The 20,041-nt window shown below is 43.1% G+C and overlaps 1 protein-coding gene and 1 long non-coding RNA gene across 2 annotated transcripts in view; both read left to right on the top strand.

The window, feature by feature from the left end:
* The first annotated feature begins 3,621 nt into the window (after positions 1 to 3,621).
* LOC120727621 (ephrin type-A receptor 4-A-like) overlaps positions 3,622 to 20,041 on the top strand; it is a 29,899-nt gene continuing 13,479 nt past the window's right edge. Inside the window, exons 1-5 of the mRNA XM_040022005.1 lie at positions 3,622 to 4,308; positions 4,963 to 5,030; positions 7,230 to 7,427; positions 7,743 to 7,853; positions 8,265 to 8,619. Of these exons, the coding sequence (XP_039877939.1) occupies positions 4,152 to 4,308; positions 4,963 to 5,030; positions 7,230 to 7,427; positions 7,743 to 7,853; positions 8,265 to 8,619 (889 nt within the window). The 5' untranslated portion in view covers positions 3,622 to 4,151. The remainder of the gene's footprint in view (positions 4,309 to 4,962; positions 5,031 to 7,229; positions 7,428 to 7,742; positions 7,854 to 8,264; positions 8,620 to 20,041) is intronic.
* Positions 11,208 to 12,254, top strand: LOC120727622. Its single transcript, XR_005694564.1, has 2 exons — positions 11,208 to 11,256; positions 11,820 to 12,254. It is a non-coding gene; the product is annotated as an uncharacterized LOC120727622 (long non-coding RNA).

Below are 20,041 nucleotides of genomic sequence, written 5' to 3'. Positions count from 1 at the left end.
GAGTTGTCCACCCACACAAGGCCCCCTCTGGTCACCTGCGTGGGTTTAGGCCCAAAGAAGGGCGAGGATGCACGCACACACGCACACACACACAAAGAACAAAACGGCAGCTTTTCTAACCCCAAATGTCAAACGTACCAAAGTACTTTGGAATAAAAGCATTTTAAATGAGCAAAAAAGAACTTCCTCGAATCAACGGAGAGGGGGCATTGTCAGGATCCTTAAAAGCACTCCACAGCAGAGATGAGTTTAGCCAGAGAGAGAATCGGCAGAGAGATTAAGAAAAAATCTCCCAAAGCTCTTGGCTGTGGCATGATCTTCAAAAAATCATCATAATTAGTATCGTTCCAGACTGTCGAACCCGTGAGGCACGGAAAAAACAATGCACTCTTCAATATTTTATTGCGTTATGGTAAATTATTTGATGTGTAATTAAGTGAGCCCGGCAGATTCTGTCCTCATCGTTTTCCTCCTACATGCCATCTGCCCCGTGTGTCCAGACTGTGGGTGACTGAAGTAGCTGCGGGGGGAGATGAGGAATTATTGTGGAAAATTATAAGAAAACTTGTGATGTAACAGTCTGAGTTACACTTTTGTTGTTCAAACCAACACTGCAACATCCACGGCCTCCAATAGAATGAGTAGTAGAAGATGAAAAGGGGGGAAAATATAGAATTAGAAGACCTCTGTGACTCTAGGAAGCGCCCAGAGGTATTTTAGTCTGGCAGAAGCTAACTCCTGGCCGGGGAGACTCCGGAGGATAGAGTGAGCCAGAAGAGGTGAAGCGAACAGAGGGGAAGCGAGTAAGTTGGTAGAAAGATGAGTATTTTTAGGGTGGTCTGTTATCTGTGGAGACGAGGGCGTGCGGTATCAGAGCCGGGTCATATCGCTGAGGGGGGAAACAGCACGGGCTCTCGGCTGGGACGATAGATAAGGAGGATGGGAACAATGAGTTCTTTCTCTGTCTCTTGTACATGCATACACTCATACAAAAACACACATGCACACAAAAAAACAAAACAACCACATCCACAGGAAGATACACCATAGCTTCACTCATACACGGCTTCTCGCAAATACTTAGAAACCCTCAACCGTGTTAAAAAATGGTTTCAGAATGGAACCAGAGAGCTGTTACAGGTGACCCAGGAGTGTGTATTTACTCTAAAGAGTGTACAACAAAAACCAACAATATTGCAGAATCTCGTCACTGCACTACTTATCTCGCTTTCTTGCATTTTCCCTATCTGTCTCTCCTCTATTGTAGCCCTCTTAAGATGTAAATGCCAGCAGAACAGATGGATGGAGGGAACATCTCATCACTCTGACACCATGTTTATGCAATCACATGCAAACACACCACACAAACACACGCGGCATGCACGCGCACAAACACATATACACTCCATAGAAAGATGCTGATGGAGATTTCTTCAGTCATCAAAGTGAGCACATGATGCACAGCACACATACACACACACACACACACTTTTGGTGTTTTGGTGTTTTTGATGAAACCTTCTGTTCGCTTCTTCCTTTGTTGATACTGAGCGCACGCGTGCGTGGACACGGACGCACATCCACACACGAATTGAGTAATTCGCCAGACTAGCAGCTGTTATGGAGAAAACCGGGTACCAGCGAAACGCCTCTGACATGCTAATGACGCTCTGTCGACCCAAGGAGTTCAACCACACACGCTCGCACCATACAGATTTAGAAAATCTGATTATTAACTGTCATGTAGCCCCGGGAATATCAGCCTGGTTTTGTGAATATTAAATGGTTTTAGCTCCCAGTGCGATGTAAGCACTCTGTGTAGGACTGCAAGCCAAATGAAACCTTAGCTCGCTCCAGGAATATCTTAGAGAGGCTTTGAGGGAAGATCCCTTTTCAACACCCAGCCACCCCCCACCCTCCACACGCACACATACACCACCACCACCCACCCACCCAATCAAATCCTCACTGGCAATGCGCTGCTCCTCATCTCTCTTCCCTGCTTCTTTTGTTCATCTCTCTCAGCCGCCCACACACCTACCGTCCCTCGGGCTTTTCTCTTAACACTCTCACGCACATGCACAAATTTACATTTGGCTACTTTGTATGTACTTTGCTTAAATTTCTTCCTCTTCTCTCTGTTCTCCTCATCGCTGTTTGACACTTGGCGATTCTGGATGTCTTTAAATGCTGGTTCTCATGCGTTCATACGCTAACAAGCGCCTGTATCTAGTGGTCAACAATACACATGTGTGGGCAGGAGCCATCTGGGGCCTCGCAAGGAACAAAAAAGCGTGTAGGGATGTGTGTTTGTGTGTGGCGTAGGGCTAAGGGCCAAACGTAAAGTAGGGGTTCGACGCCGGGGGATCTTTGTGCAAACCCCCCTCCAGAAAGCTGTGATTCTCAGGGGAGAGTGGGAAAAACATTTCGACCGTCATCAATCAAAACTTTGGTGACACAAATGACCAGAAACAACGGCGCATTCTCCATCCATGTCACCGTGTCCCCTCCGCCTCGCTGCCATGTCCCACCCACCTGTGCCGCTGCCCCATTGGCCTTCGCCATACGACGCCCGATGCGATTGGCTCGCTGGTCCCCGAGCGAAATCGTGGTCCCCTCTCGGCTAATTGGGCCTTTGTGATTGCGCATTCTATCGTGGGCCTGGCGAAGAATGAAACGTGAAAACGTTATTATGGCGGGTGGGGGAAGAGTGGCAGGTCGATGCGGGGAGATCGTTTTTGCCGCCTCAAAGTGCCAGATGCTCTTCCTGGGTCCATTATGATGCCACACAGGGCTTTGAGATGGTTTCGGCGTAGCAACTGTGCAGACACAAAAGCAAGATGGAGACCAGCTCGCACAAACACATACTTGCAAACGCAGGCACGCACACACTCACACATGAAGTCTCACATACAGAGAGTCCCCAAAAAGTCCTGGAAACTAGACAATCACCTGCCATTTAGTGCTCTTTGTTGCTGGTCTTCAACAGGGGTCATCAGAGCTTACCTTTGTACGTGTTAAACAAGGACTGAACATGATGGAGCAAGTCTTTGCTTCACCTTTTGTTGTTAAAATGGACGACAGAGGAGAGAAAACCAGACTGGGTCGATATAAATCGAGGAATTTACTTCTTCAAGCTGCGCGGCCCCTCAGCAGTGATTCGTTTTCCAGGGTCTCTGAGAGAAGGAGCGTGTAGGAGGACAGGTCATGAGCCTGGCTCTTTGTGCGCTCCATCACACTTACACACAAGGCCGGGCTCTCGAGCCTTTTTGTTTACGAGTGTTTTTCTTCTTTAATTAAGAACATGCTCATTTCTTTACAACCATGTGGGATTTGAAAAAATACTAAAAACTGTAGCTGACAGACGGCAGAGAAATGACTGAAGCTCCATCAACCCTCCTGTTCTCAGCCTTAAAATAACCAACAGCCCACTGTGAAATGATCCTGACCATTCTTTGGGTTTCTCCTCCTTCACCCGGCAACCATCAACAACAGGTGGCGCTGTAGTCACATTCATGGGTATTTCGCTTCTCAGGACAAAGGACAACCTCAACTCCAATCAGGCACTTCAGGCCTTTATCAGGAGAATGTGACATATTCCTGTTTTGAAATGCACGTGACTATGTGATTATTTTTTAAGTGCAGCATTGTGACGTTTATGGCCTCCTGTACCCCAGCTGGCCCTCCTTTGGGTTATCACTGCTAAATGCCACTTCTGACGTGCGCCAGACAGCTTCTACTGACTACAGCATTCATTTACTCCATCATTATGTTTCTCAGATTAGGTGTTTTAAAGTGGGCTGACTATGTTTTGTGGTCGAATCAGTGAAAAACGTCTCAATTAATTTTTTTTTTTTTTTTTACAATTTTATGCAGTTTAAATTTACAGCCAGAGCGAAGTTATTCGTTTCAACTAATGTCACCCGTTTTTAAACACAGAAGCTGCGGATCTGCATTTGCCTTCTTGGAAACGTTAACAAAGATGCTGAAGGATAACACACCGACGCTCGTATAGTCTAGAACAGTCATTTGCCTCGTGTCATTTATCATTACTGGAAGCATAGGAAGTGTAGGAGACCGCCCCAGTACCCACTGCTGCATCCAACTCGCGTTCACACTTGGTTTCATTCAAACACTTTTTTCCCACCGGGATGGAGCTGCTAGAGCGAGTGCGCGGAGCCGACGGGGAACGCACACGCTTCCACGCTGCACACATGGCTGCAAATCTGTGGCGAACGTTTTCTTCTACTATCTGGATATTAACATTAGTTTCAAGTTCGAGAACAAGGATTTATCCGCCAAATGAAGGTAAGGAAGGAGGGACTCGAATCCGTGTTGCTTGTGTGGCACAGTCGGGTCTTTTTTTCCGCTGTTGCGAGCTGGGAGAGATCCTGCGTGCGCTCAAGGCGCGTCCTAGGATAGCAAAGAACAGGGAAAAATTTGCAAACATCTAGAAGAGGAAAAAAAGTTGAATTCTTAGATATCTTTGTAATATTTGTGCAGTCCAGCTGGGAGCTTTTTCTTCCTTTAAATATGTTTCCCTTTTCTTCTTTTTGTTTGTTTCTTTATGTTTGTGGGTTTGGTCATGGTGGAGAACACTGAGCACCTCTGTGTTTTTGTTATAAACAGTTAAACCGTTGAATTCATAGTTTGTGGTTTGGGGTTTTGTATATGAATAAAGCTCCGAGGTCTTAAATCAACAGTTTAAAATTCTGTGAAAAATATAAATGTATGTGATATTAAATGTACATATATGACTCTGTGCAGTGGAAATAAGATAAAATTTTTAAACCTAATGGACGCCTGCTTTTACTTCCATAACTGTTCACAGCTTAACCATCACTTATTTCTTGTGAGAAGTCTGTCAAATTAATTTTCTCTGCTTAAGAGCAATTTAAAAAAAAAATATTCCAGACTGGTTGTCCTGAATACACCTGCATGTGTGTGTGTATGCAATTTTAGTGACCCTGCTGGATACCAGGACAGTGCCAGGAGAGCTGAAATGGGCAGCCAGTCCTGCAGAGGGAGGGGTGAGTGGGAGCTGCCTGTTCTTTTTTCTTTTTTCTTTTTTTTCTTTATGAATACACTGTTTACAACCTGTTCTCTCTTTGGAAAACACACTCACACACCCTCTCTCGTTCCTCACACGCGCACATGCACATGCTCGGTCTGGAAACTGTAAATAATCATCCCACAGATTTTGAAATGTGCTGTTGTTCACCAAGCCTAAGTGCTAATATGAGACTGCTGCCATTGCGTTTGGCACAAGTAAAGGCATAAACCAGCTTGGTGGTGGGTGTCATTTTTTAGGAATTTTTACTACCGTACAGTTGCCAGAATGAATCCTGGTGATATCTGTTTCAGATTTGATCTTCTCTTTGTGTTTTTTTGTCATTGTCGTGATCTGCCATCCATAGTTCTTCCTCTCTTTCTCTCTCTCTCTCTCTCTCTCTCTTTCTTTGTCGTTCAGTGTCTCTCTTACCTCTTTTGTTGGTTTAAGAGTTAGTGGTGAACTTGCCTGTTATTTCTTCACTTGCCATTGCCCTTATACTCTCACATGCTGCTTGATTGACAGGGTCCTGGTCTGCACGCACTGAGCTTTTGATTACAGGCACTCCCCCCACCTTCCTCACCCCTTAGCTACACACATACATACAAAACTCCATTTCTGTATGTTTTTTTCCTTCTCCCTTGACAGCTGCGTAGGCTGACAAAAACTCTGAAGGAGACTAGACACAGAGACATCATACCCCATGTCAGCTTTTATACAGCTAACTTCCTCAACCCGCAAAGACACTACAACAGCACACAAACCCTCACACTATGTGGGCATGTGCACACCCTCACACTCACACACATTTTAACACACTGTACATAAAGAAATGCGTGGCTTACAAAAGATCAGTCTCGATTAGATATTCCAGGCCAATAGCAATGCTGATACATTTTGAGTATTAAATCAATAAAGAATGGGCTCAAAATGTACATAAAACTGTAAAGACTAACATATTTACTGCACCGCTTACAAATCACCCAACATATACATAATATTATTATTAGCTGATAGCATATAGGCAATAAGCCCACATTAGACAACGAAATCGACTCTGATGGCATATCGATCAGTCTAAAGACACACACTGACACACAAGCATGTCCTTCAAGCACACACACACACATTCTTCTGTCATTCCTCTCACTCTCTTTTTCTCTCTTTGGACACGGTGCATTTAGTGTGTATACAGCTCTCACTAGCAGGGAGAGAGCAGATTATTATTCAGTGGCAATAAAAAGCCAATTTGGACTTGGGAGGCTCAGCGGTCATTTGAAGGGTCACAGTACAAGGCAAATAATCGGCTCTATTGAGATGGATGGTGCGGTGAAGGTTGAGCCTGCTTCACTCGTATGGAAATGTGCCTGCAAAAACCTTGGAGTCGCAACAAATCTGAACCACCGTCCACTGCAGAATATTGATGCAAGAATGAGCATTAGCCCGTGAGGCTTCACAGAGCAGCGGTGAATCAGAGGGTGGACACCGGCATCTGAAATTTATTTTGTATATATGATGACTAGAAGTACCCCCCAGTGGACAGGCAACCTAAGTTTTTCACAGTGTGCACTTTTTTGCCAGCCACCGCTGCTTATGTGTGTGTTTAAAGCTTGTGCCTACGCTGAAGAGTTCAACTTTATGCGACGTATGCAGTCATTTTCAGTTCACGCCAGCACAGTATGAAAATCAACTTTCAGACACTTTAACATTGCTGCCATCACAGCGGCTATTTAGATGCTTTTGTCAAAATTATATAACAGTCTGCAGCTGCCAGCATGGAAGGGTTTTGAAAACCCTTCTCTGTTGGTACATTGTGGGAAATTAAACTGGCGTGTCATCTGAAATTTGAGTGTCAGCAGCCTTTTTAAATGACTGCTGCTTGGCAAATGACTTTTTTAATTTAAAAAAAATCAGACTATCTTGAATTAAGAGAAGTTTGGGAAAGCTGTTCTCCACATGACAGTTACATTTCATTAATATCAAGTCATTCATCAAGGCAACTTTGATGGAACATCTGCTTCAGTTCAATTCCAGTCACTTCAAAGTTGGTCTTCGTGATGTTGGCCTGAACTAAATGCATTTTTCGAATGTAGTCTAACGCCTGTAGGCAGCAACATATGTCTTACATGCACAATCATTGCTCTAACTAACGCAGTTATACAAATGTGCTTGTTTGAAGTGGGAAGAGGTGAGCATTATGGATGAGAAAAACATCCCCATCAGGACGTACCAGGTATGCAATGTCCTGGAACCCAATCAAAACAACTGGCTCAGGACAGACTGGATCCCTCGGTCTGGAGCTCAGCGGGTCTACGTCGAAGTCAAGTTCACCCTGAGAGACTGTAACAGCCTCCCAGGGGTCACCGGCACCTGTAAGGTACGTGAAAGCGTGCTCAGGATGTGTAGCGTGCTGGTGAATGTATGGCCTGACTGCGGTAAAAAGTTTTAACAAAACAGCAAAGAATTCTGATAAAGGGTCTGACCTTTTTTAATATGTTAACTCTCATGATAATTACTTAATGGACAGACTGCCGCTAATGGACCTTTATTTTATATTACAGCTGCTGTTTATTCAAGCACAAACCCCACTTTGACTCATTATCATATTAAGAGAAAAGATGAGTGCTGGTGCTGACGATAAATAGGTGCCTCAGTCTGTCCCTTTTTTTTAAATTCCCCTTTTGTCTTGTAGGAGACATTCAATCTGTACTACCATGAGTCAAACGAAGACAGAGAGAGCTACATCAAAGAGAGCAGCTTCATTAAGGTGGATACGGTGGCAGCAGACGAAAGCTTCACCCAGGTAACACCGAACAACTGAGTCAGGCTTTGAGTTCCCTCCGCCACTCAGTGTAATTTGCTCCTATGTGGAAAATAAACCCCCCCAAAAGCACTTAGCTGTAATGTTTTTATTTGTTTTACAAGCACTTTTATCTTAGATGTCTGTTTTGCTGTCCCGGGAATGTTGGCAAGGTGCTTTTGCTCAGTCTTTGCTAAAGTGACTTAGATTCTAATCTTGCAGGCCGTAAAGCTTGTTTTGCCTTAGCAATCAATAAAAGTTATTCTGAATCGGAGCCAAGTGCTGAAGATGTGGAGATCAGCGGCGGTTCAATTGAAACGCCCACTTTAAGTTGAACAAGCAAATTGAATTAATAAGGGGTGACACGGTTTACTGCACTGTTTATTAATGCAATGCTGTTTTCTCTCAATTCAGGTGGATGTTGGAGACCGCATCATGAAACTGAACACAGAGGTGCGAGATGTAAAAGTCACGACCCGGAAGGGCTTCTATCTAGCCTTTCAGGATGTGGGCGCCTGCATTGCTTTGGTTTCTGTCAGAGTTTTCTACAAAACCTGCCCGCTAACCGTTCGTAACCTGGCAACATTTCCCGACACCATTACCGGGGCCGACACGTCCTCCTTAGTGGAGGTCCGGGGGTCCTGTGTCAACCAATCGGAAGAAAGAGAGGAACCTAAAATGTACTGCGGTGCTGATGGAGAGTGGTTGGTTCCTATTGGTGGATGTCTCTGTAACCCCGGATATGAGGAGAGGGGAGGTGCATGTAAAGGTAAGTGGTGCTGGCTACAGCAGAGCTACTTCTCTTTTGTGCACTCCTGAATTAATGTGTTGTCACTTTGAAGTTTAGCATCTCTGTGAACAACAATCACAAATGTGCTCAGCTTAACAAGCTACTCTGATAATATTGATATTTGGTTCTTTTCGTTTTTAAAGGGGCACTCGCTAGCTTGGCAAATGTGGTTTAGAGAGGACAACATAACAAATTTTATTCTGTTGCAGAAACAGTAGATAGTGGCACTTTTTTAGTGTTTTGTAAGGTATCCAACTGAAATTGCAAATTACACAAAAGAACACAAAAGAAAATTGACCTAATTCAAACTCTAATAATATTCAGATTGCAGGTTACAAGCTGAGAACAGAGAAAAGAGATAAGATGGGTCATTCTGAAGGTGATAAAATCCATTTATGAACGTCTTTAATCAAATTAATGGGTTTTCTTTTTCTGGTGTTTCCGCTGGATACTTAGCAACTGCACGGCAAAGTCAAAAAGCAATGTGTAAAAGTGTAATTTTCACTTGATTTTTAGTAAAAATTCAACAACTTTTAAAATCAGTGACCTTTAGTGGTGCAGTCCATATTGGCCTGCTCAGATCAACAGGGTGGCATGCACTGGGAGCATTTATCTGTATGGACACATGCCCAGCCATCATTTAGAGTGGGTTAAATTAAGACCGATCTTTTTGTTGCAAGTTGAAGTTCTGCTTTGTGTACCGAGCGCTAAGGTCTCCATATGAGGTGTGCTCGCATAACCACAGCCATCTGGACAAAAATGTCTTTCTGTCGCTTACAAATTTGGTCTGAACTTTACTGTAACAAATATGCAAGCTGTTCACACCTTTCACCGACTCACATGTGGCTCGGATGACGTGTAATATTTGGAAACGACTGTTGTGATAGTGAAGACTGCAAATGTCCGCGCTTATGTGACAAAGTGGGGTGAACGGGGTTGGACAGACTTAGTGGAGACACTTTTACAACATGGCTCGACTCTCTCCATTCATGTTCACTCAAACACACAACACACATACACAGATGGACAGAGACCAATAGAAGAAGAGCTGTGGGGGTGGGGGTGAACGATTCACTGATGTGCTCCCTCGGTTTTATTTATGAAGCCCATCCCAGCAGGCTAATTGTATAACAAACAGACCCATAATTCAAAGAGAAAAGAGGGGACACTGAGAAAGAGAAATATACAGAGATGGACATAAAAAAAGAGCGATGCATTGCCAGTTGGCCAGTTGGTGATTAAGAGAGAAAAAAACATGACTTTTTTCTTTGCAATGAGAGATGCAGTTGCCAAAATTCTGTATGAATATGAATAGTATGTGTCTCAGATGTTCTCTGAAACCGTCACCCGGCTTAGCTCATTTGTTTCATCTGAAAGGAGGGGGAGGTTTGTGGGGTGGTCCCTGAAGCCTGAAAGATGTTCCTCCTCAACTAGATTTAGGAGAGACCCTTGACTCTGTTGAACCTCCAGCAGATGTGAAGTGCCATCTATCTATCTGCTGCTCTCTTCTTCATCTCCCTACTCTCTCTGCCTGTCAGGTTGTTGGCTGGGCGCAGCTGCCTCAGTGGAAATTCATCAAAGTCTGAATGAATTCAGAATGCATCTCTCCAAAACCTCTGACCCGACTGAATTAGACAGACACCTTAACTCTTCTCCTATTTTAAGTTTAAAATTTGCAGAGAGAAACAGAACAGGAGGGCGTAGCGGGATGGAGGGAAGAGAAATAGATTTCGGAAGAGATTAAGATGATCTGTCTCTCAACATGTCACACACACTAAGAGATTTCTGGATCATGTAGACTCATGTGCCATCTCTGAGTCGGCACAACGCGTTCAGGTGAAGACAAAACCAGGCAAACTAACCTTGGCTGGCAATACGTCATTAGAAGCTGGGCTCATTTTGCACTTGAAAGACAATCGTATGTCTGAGTTTGGAGTCTTCTCTTAGCACTGCAACTTACAGTTGTCATGCTTGTAAGTTAGAGTTGTCATCTAATGTAGTAATGTTAGACCCGTGATGCACAGACCTAGAGACCTGTCTAAGATTATCTATCAGCCACCAGTTGGAAGGAAAAATGTATATTTACTATGAAATTGATTGCTAACGCCCAGTTCATGCAGGTCAGCGACCCTTGTGTATGGGCAGAAATTTGTGCCATCAGAAACTGAATTTGAATAAGTTCAATTTGAATTTGAATTGCTCAGATTGAATCTGAATTGTAACTTGAATAAATGCTTTTGAAAACTGAATTTGAATTAGTCTCATTTGAAATTGAATTTATGGTTTGAAAATGATCATCACTAAATTGAAATTGAATTTTATATTTTGAAAATGAATTGATTTGCTTTGAAACTGCATTTTATCCTTTAAAAATTCAGCTCTCGAATAATTTCAGTTTCACTTCTCACCATTCAGTTTCAGTTCTACAATTCAATTTCAGTTCCAAAATTCAGTTTTTTGGAACTTACATCCGGTTCCGGTTCAAGCGCAGATTAATAGAACTACGTTTTACTAGCGGACCGAAAGTGTTACTGACGGGAATCTACAGCGTCTTGAGCTGAATTAAGTCTTCAGAAGTCATTCGTCATGTCGAATGACCAGCGGATAAACTCTCAGGTTGGTAATAAATGTATTACATGTATGAGAACAAATGTCATGTTAACAAATGATAGCCGTACAGTAACTGTTATGCTTATTGTAGCTGTTAGCTAAAAACGCTAATTTAGCGTAGTTTGCCCTGAATTCAGTTTTGACAAACAAATATGATCGACTGTTTCTAGTAGAATTCCAAAGCTTTCATCTTGTACCCTCTCAGAGTACCCCCTCTGTATGCTTGAAGAGACCCCTACAGTAGGGAAACATGCAAAACGGTGTCCAAACCTTTGTATTTTAGCTTTATTTATGCCTTACACAGCATCCCAACTCTTTAGCTAACTTAATAACTTTAGCTAAAGCGAATAGTTAGTCTAATTCATTAGTGCAGCATTACTGGATCACCTCTGTTTGAAGTGATATAATGTGATATACAACTATCACTGTGTTTAACTACCATAATAATTCTTAGGGTACTGAGTGCATGCTTAATTCGATTTTTTTTTTTTTTTAAACATACTGCTCCATTAATATGTTTGACAGGCTGAAGTTGTCGGGTCACCTCCTAAATCGACCATCTTTTACAGGTGTTTTGTGCCAGAAATGGAGTGTCCACTGAAGACTGAAGATACTGAATCTCTACGCCTTGCCATCGATCCCTCTTGTGCCTTCATCTAGACAAGAGACATTAACTTAACCACTCTCATATGCTCTGTACCTACATCACCTTCCCTGACAGTCGTAGCTTGGCTCATCTGAGGGTGAAATCATAAGAATGTGTTATTTTGCAAAGTGCTCTCTAGGGTTCCTAAATAAAATATGGCATTGAGGTCATTTCTTTTGAATTAATCCCTTCTTCTGAAATATAAGAACCTCTCCTGGTTTTAATGGCACTTTGGATTTCTTTACTTTCTGTTCCACTTCCAAACCCAAATAGATGCTGACAAGCTGACACAGTAACATGGAAGAGGGAAAGACGTTGGAAAGGACTACTACAAATAAACCTAATGCCTAACAATGAAGTGTAAAATAAGAACAACAATAATAATAATAAAAGATAAAAGATGAAGTAACAAGTTTTTAGTTTTTTGTTTATTCCAAATGATCATCCAGATGTCTGTGACATGTGATGACAAACACCATAATGGAAGGCCTTAGTCATCAAATGCTTAAACTCATCATATATTTTTGCATATGCTGAACAGGCAGTCAGACATGCTGTAACTGTGGGGTAGAAAACTGCATGAACACCATACGGCAGGGGTCTCAAACTCCACACCTGTCATATTCCATATGACAGGGGTGGTTGAACTGCATGAAGACTCTGAAGTTTCTCTTCTCTTCTGGCAGGACAGGAATGTGGCCTTGTCCTGTGAGCCACTGTAAGGATGTACTTAGAGTAGAACTGGACTGTCACCGGCCTCAGGCTCTTCACCCTTTTCAAAAACAAAGTAGTCATTTAGATAAAATATTAGATATTGTTTACCTGTAAATGCACAAAGTAAATTTAGAAATGTTATTATTGTCAAGAGTGAACAAGCACTGATAGTGTAATCTACAGCTGTGGCCAAACGTTTAGAGAATGAGAAGTGTTGTTTGCTTATTTACAAAGTTTGCTGTTTCAGTGATAGTTGTATATCACATTATATCACTTCAAACAGAGGTGATCCAGTAATGCTGCACTAATGAATTAGACTAACTATTCACTTTAGCTAAAGTTATTAAGTTAGTTAAAGAGTTGGGATGCTGTGTAAGACATAAATAAAGCTAAAATACAAAGGTTTGGGCACCGTTTTGCATGTTTCCCTACTGTAGGGGTCTCTGCAAGCATACTGAGAGGGTACAAGATGACAACTTTGGAATTCTACTAGAAACAGTCGATCATATTTGTTTGTCAAAGCTGAATTCAGGGCAAACTACGCTAAATTAGCGTTTTTAGCTAACAGCTACAATAAGCATAAAACTTACCGTACGGCTATCATTTGTTAACATGATGCTTGTTCTCATACATGTAATACATTTATTACCAACCTGATAGTTTATCCGCTGGTCATTCGACATGACGAATGACTTCTGAAGTCTTAATTCAGCTCAAGACGCTGTAGATTCCCGTCAGTAACACTTTCGGTCCGCTAGTAAAACGTAGTTCTATTAATCTGCGCTTGAACCGGAACCGGATGTAAGTTCCAAAAAACTGAATTTTGGAACTGAAATTGAATTGTAGAACTGAAACTGAATGGTGAGAAGTGAAACTGAAATTATTCGAGAGCTGAATTTTTAAAGGATAAAATGCAGTTTCAAAGCAAATCAATTCACTTTCAAAATATAAAATTCAATTTCAATTTAGTGATGATCATTTTCAAACCATAAATTCAATTTCAAATTAGACTAATTCAAATTCAGTTTTCAAAAGCATTTATTCAAGTTACAATTCAGATTCAATCTGAGCAATTCAAATTCAAATTGAACTTATTCAAATTCAGTTTCTGATGGCACAGATTTCTGCCCATACCTTGTGAGTACTTTTGCTAGTGATAAATGTGTATTCTGAAACTGGTTAGGGAGTGGTTGCTTTAGCTTTCTGGCATCAAGTAAAATTTGTGCCTTTGTAATTTGTTGTTACACTGATAAGGCACAACTTTGCACAAGTTTGCATTGCACTTTTTCCAACTTTCAGTACAACTTGGAGAGGGAATTGAGTGTATTTGGAAGGCAAGTCAGCATCTTCCATGCTAACTACAGCCAAGAGTGGCAATCTGCTATCAACCAAAGTGATCACAAGGAGGTTTTTGGTGCAGCACTCTTTTTGCAACCAATTTCACCTGGTAGCAACCACTCACCCACTTGTCAAGGAATAGAAAATTTGCCACAAAAACCAGAGATTACCGGGGGTTGGTGACCTGTTTCTAGGCCTGTGCAGCGTTATCTCACGTTGAACATCAACATCAGCTGTCAGCATCTTAAAAATGTGCTCTTAGCTAGCTAGCAAGGATTAGCATTAACAACATTCCTCTTAATGCTTTAAAAGATTTTGGTGATTCATCCCTCCTGCTATACAAGCTCAAGCGACCGTTGATGGGTCACACTCAGGTTTGAGAGTTATCACTAGACAATCTAGGTTCTCCTAGTGCACTAAATGTCAGTGTGAGTGCACTGAAATGGCAACTGTCAGTGTGGAAGTATGAGTTCTGTGACGCAGTAAGAGAAAAATAATTCACACAAGCAAGGATTAGTTTGATTACCTCCTAAATAACTCCCACTTTCTCTTTTTGCATGAGTTTTTAAGGTGTTTATAAAGACACAGGAGAAAAATCTAGTCTGATAGTAAAACACCAAACAAGTACATTTAATTATAAATGAAAAATCTATGCTTGTCTGCTGGAAATGTTTCATAGTTATGTCTCCTGGTTCGATGGATTGTTACCCACATTAATATTATCTGCATGTGCACTTTTGCACTGGTAATGCATTTAAGCTTCTGCGACAGTTGCGGTTAATTTAAACTGAAACAAGTGTAGATTTAAAGGAGTAAAATGTGAGAAGTTCATTTTCAGTGTTGACGCAAAATAATGAGGATGGAGAGGATGAGCGGAGAAGCTCTGGAGAGGAAGAAGGGATTAGATCATGAATGGGGTGAGAGAGGGGTTGAAAGAAGGCCACTGACAGCAGAAGGCATCAATACAGAGCTCCCCCTCCCCTGCTGGGGGTTTGTCACTTGGTGCAAAGGGGGCGAGTGGAGAAACACAAGAGAGAGGGAACTCCCCCTCTTTCTAAACCCTTGGTTAAGACCGAGGTCATGACTGAGCCTTATGAAGACGTCAAAAACTTTGGCTGACAGCCACACACACACACACACACACACACTTGCAGAAAGAGTTTAGTCGCACAGAGCGGGGTCACGACCGAGGTGGATGAAGACGTCAAAAGTTTGACAGCTGCGATCCGTCTGGGAGGATCGGAAACGAGGGAGGAGAGACAACAGAGAGAATGTGAAATGTGAACGGCTGAAGAGGTGGAATGAAAGCAGAGCCTCCTGGTTTTCTCTCTCTCTGCTGGCCTCCTTTTTCTCTGTCGTCCGAATCTCCTCAATTCTGCTCAGTGCCTGGGAGGGTTGGAATGTTTCTGTGTGCGAGCGTGTTTGCATGTGTGTTCCCTCCATCCAGAGAGATTTCATGGTTGTGCTTCTTTCCAACGCACCTGCAGTGTCTCGTCAACAGCAGAAAGCAGTTGGACAGAAAGAGGCAGAGGGAGAGACGGCAACACTGAAAGAGAGATGATAGAAAGAGCAAGCGGATGATAGAATGAGTGCGTAATCGCTGTATTCAGTCCCTCTAATTATTGCATCGCATTTCTGGACTCCGGACATGTTGGACTGCTGACTTAGAGTGTGTGTATGTGCGAGTGTGAACAAGTGCACGTGTGTGTGTGACTGTGTCTGTCTGTGTACTGTATCTCTGATTTTCTGCCTAACAAAGCCCTCCTTCCAATATACTCACAGTTTGGAGGACTGCCCAGGAATGCCTAGAGAAGAGTGTGATGGGGCAAACAGAGAGGGAGGAGTTTGTGTCTCTGTGTGTGCATGTGTGTTTGTGTATATGTGCACGTATAGCAGGTGACGAGGCAAGCAAAGACACTGGAATAGCACGAGTGATTGTTTGAAGTGAGCCAAACTCAGGTGGGGGAAATGCTTTGCATTCCTCCATAACAATCAGAGTGCGTGTGTGTGTGTCTGTCTGCGTGTGTGCTATTGTCTGCCTCTCCCAGGTTGTTCTTAATGTACAGGAGGTTTGCCAGCTTCACCAGGCTGTGTTGTAGCTCCCTGGCATGGGCACAAGCTCCGCTCTCCCTCTCTGTCTTGCTCCTATTATCCCTCCTTTCGCTTCTCCAACTCCTCTCCCCGATCCACAGTCAGGGGGTGGGGGTGTTGCTGCTGCTGTGGTGGTGGCAGGGGGTGATGTGTGTCTGATAGGGAGGGGGGGTTATTGTTGCAGAGTCCCTTTCACATGCTAATGTTCAACACTGTTGGCTTTAGGCAGACACACACACTCACAAATCCACACACTTCTCGCTTCCGACCACCAGTTTATGTGAATATTTAAATTTAGACAAACTTAAAGCTGCAGCCTCGTTTGACGTTTTAAATGCAAGACTCCATTGACCCTGTAAAATACACGCTAAAATTGGCTACAGGGAAACTTTGATTTTGGAGCCAGGCGGTCCATTCTAGGAAGTCCTACACTTGAAAAAGATAAGGATCCGATCCTATCTTCAGCCTCATCTCCAGCCTTTCCCCCAGCGTTTCCTTGGGCGTTAATTAAAATGGGGCATGACCCCTGCGATTAACAGCGTCCCTCCTTCTCGCGTGACGGTCTATCAATCCGTCAATCCATCCCTCCCTCCATCCATCACGCAGACAGGTGTCAGACCGAAGCAGTGAGGGGTACTTCCTCCATCTCCACCCCTCTGCTGGGAAGAACCAAGGGACGATGACAGCTAACACGGGGTCAAGGAGAATTCACGCAAACGCACACACACCCACCCTCACACACACACATGCATGCATACAGTGTGCCGACGAGGCTTTTAGTTGGATTTGGAATGAGCTGCATTTGCATTTTGGGTAGCAGAAGAATGCATATGCAAATGAAGACAATGCTGATAGTAATCAAAGGGCACCTTCTCCTGCATGTCTCTCCCTTCTCCCTCTCACTTCGTCTCCCCTCTCTTCATCTCTTTATCTTTCGCTTCTTGTCAGTGTTTTTCTCGTGCTGCCTCTCCCAGTCAACCTTCCCAATCCTTTACACTCTGTCACTTTGTCTCGCTTGTCTCAAGCAGCCGAACAGCTGATTGCTTTGTAATTATCGTCCTGTCTAACAGGCAGAATGTTAATGTGCCCACAGACACACACACACACACGCGTCTTTGTTTTTTTTCAAATTTCCACCTTATCAGTAAGTGTGCTTCCCTATCGCTGCTGCTTTACCGGTCAAACCCAAGCTCTCGCGCGGCCTTCGGTAGCATAGGGTTAATGTCGGGTTAATGACACCCTCATGGGCTCTCATTCCAGGTCACCAAAAACCCACCCTCCTCCAGTAACCGGTGCTAAAGGAGACACAAAAGACTACAGAGAAAAGAGGGAATAGAGACATAAGAGGGCGCTGAAGGAAGTTTATGGCTTCAAATGCTTGCTTGCTTCTTTCTCTCCCCCCTTCAGTGTGTCGTCTTTGTTTGTGAGGAGGATGGAGGATTAGATGGGACAGAAACAAAAAGCAGTGTGCTACCCCTCTGGCAGATTCTTGTTGAGCCTTGTAATCAACCTCTAAGTCCTCCTCAGAGGTTCAGATAATTTTCTGTCTTACCTACACTGTTGATAAAGGAATGCAGAGAACAGCTGGAGAATGACTGTACTTTTTATTTTGCACTTTATTGTCTAAACTGCCACAACACGATGAGTCACTCGCCACATGAAAGCCGTTCTTATCACCCGTGTGTGCGTTTTATGAATTTACAGGTTTCGACCGAGTAGTTTTCAGCTGTGTGTACTTGTGCACGGCACCCCTGGTATCGATATGGGGGTATAAAGAATGCCAGCCAACGCTTCAAAGGTTTCTCGTGGCTTGATACTGCGAGAGGAGAGCGATGTATGGAGAAGAGTTATCGGAGAAAGACAGATAAGTGGAGGTCGAGGAGGAAGTGCATGGGGAGCGAAGGAGGGAGACTGTGAAATGTGAAAGGGAGGGCAAATGAGTGTGTGAAAGAGCAAATCTGTGGAGGCTCACACACAGATGGGGCAGGATGGTTGGTCTGAGTAGATTACAGAGGAGACTTCCTCCCTCTCATCTACCGACGAGAGTGTCATAAAGCATACTAACGCACTTAAACACAAACACGCACACACACACATCATTCCCAGATTCCTATCCACTCTCACTGGGATGTCTTCATCTCCCTGTGCAAATGTGAAAAGGGCTGGGGGGGGGAAAAGCGGAGAATTGGGAAAGACGGTGGGATCGAGGAAGGAGAGTGAATAGGGTGTGATGATGAAAAAAGAAGGTGTTGAAAAAATGATTGCAGTGGAAACAAATAAAGGATTTCCTTCTGAAAGTAAAGAGAGAGAAGAAATTGCTCTAAGCAGCCATGCCTTGCCATCTCTTTTGCTTCACCAGTGGATGTCAAGCAGTATAATTATGCACTCATTTATTGTATTGTTGTTCTGTCAATGCATGAACTCCCTGGTATACAGAGAGAAGATGTATCTCCCTCCACTCTTCCTCTGTCTCTCTCTCAGCCCCTCTCCTTCTCTGTTTCTCCTCTTTCATATATTTAAATGTCAATTATATTTGTGTGGGCTGCCGGCGCTGAGGAGTTTTGATGTATTCAGTTCTAGTGTTTCTGGTTTCTGCGTGTGAGTGGGAGCTGATCAGTAAGTGTTCTTTTAGGTGTTCCTTTCTTTGCTCATCAAAGTTAAAGATAAAAGAAGTCAACGTGCCCCTCCCCCCTCGCGCTGGATCTGTTTCTCTCTCCAGATTTTTCCTTAGCAGTTGTTTGTCTTCGGATCAAAACGCTGTCCAAGGAAAAACCTACTCTGCTTGTCAGTTTGAATTTTGCAAAGGCTCTCTAAGCATTCAATACAGGCAAAAACAAAGAACTGTATCAAGGGTTAGGACCTTGGAAGTAAATGTTGACAGCACTAATTACAGCCTGCAGCGGGGTGGACTTTAACTCCTATAATCTCATTATTTATTAATATGTTTGTAAAGATATCTTGCACAACGTTTCACACCAAAAATTATTGGGTGTATATTTGGAATCTAATACGCTCAGAATGTATTTCACTGCCTATAAAGAATTTATACATTTCATTTCAAATTTATTAGAAGTTATGAATTGAATTCATGAACTGATTTTTAAACTAGATGTGTTTGGCATGTAATAAATGTAGAAAACTGCATAATGCCACCTGTGTGACTGGGCGCACAGTCGGAGCCAACATCAGAGCGAACTGCATAAATCCCAGACAGGTTAACACTAAAACAACACAATTATTTTCTCCGCTTAGATATACAGCCCTGTGCAAAAGTTTGAAGCACCCTTTATTTCTCTATATTTTGCTGGGTACATGGTAAATACTAAGAGATAGTGCTTTTCTACTCTTTCTGCAACCTCTGTTTTACACAACATACCTCGTTTATACAAATACATTTTTATGCTTAAGTGCTTTCCATATAACATTTACACTCTGATGGATGCATCGGAGAGCACAATTTTAAATTCGAACCTGTTGCCACTGATTTTCAGTCCAGCCATATCAGGTTTTTTCAGCTAACAGCTCTTTGGGAGTCACCTTGTTGGTGGAAAGATTATGCCTCTCAAATTGTGATAATGTCTTCATAGATTCAACTAAAGAAATGGGAAAAAACAATGTGTTTTTGCATAGGAGCCACGATCTGTGGCGATCGTGGCTCAAGAGTTGGGAGTTCACCTTGTAATCGGAAGATTGCCGGTTCGAGCCCCGGCTCAGACAGTCTTGGTCGTTGTGTCCTTGGGCAAGACACTTCACCTACCGCCTACTGGTGTTGGCTAGATATGGCAGCCTTGCTTCTGTCAGTTTGCCCCAGGGCAGCTGTGGCTACAACTATAGCTGCCTCCACCAGTGTGTGAATGTGTGTGTGAATGGGTGGATGACTGGGTGTGTAAAGCACTTTGGGGTCCCTAGGTGGGACTAGTAAAAGCGCTATACAAATACAGGCCATTTACCATAGGTTGCTAGTAACAACGTGCCCTGACTTAGCAAACAGAAGATTATTTC

Source organism: Simochromis diagramma, unplaced genomic scaffold (assembly GCF_900408965.1).
Source record: "Simochromis diagramma unplaced genomic scaffold, fSimDia1.1 OVJJ01000205.1, whole genome shotgun sequence".
In the NCBI taxonomy this organism is placed as follows: Eukaryota; Metazoa; Chordata; class Actinopteri; order Cichliformes; family Cichlidae; genus Simochromis; species Simochromis diagramma.
The sequence above is the reverse complement of the archived record's forward strand: the minus strand, read 5'-3'. Positions and strand labels throughout refer to the sequence as shown.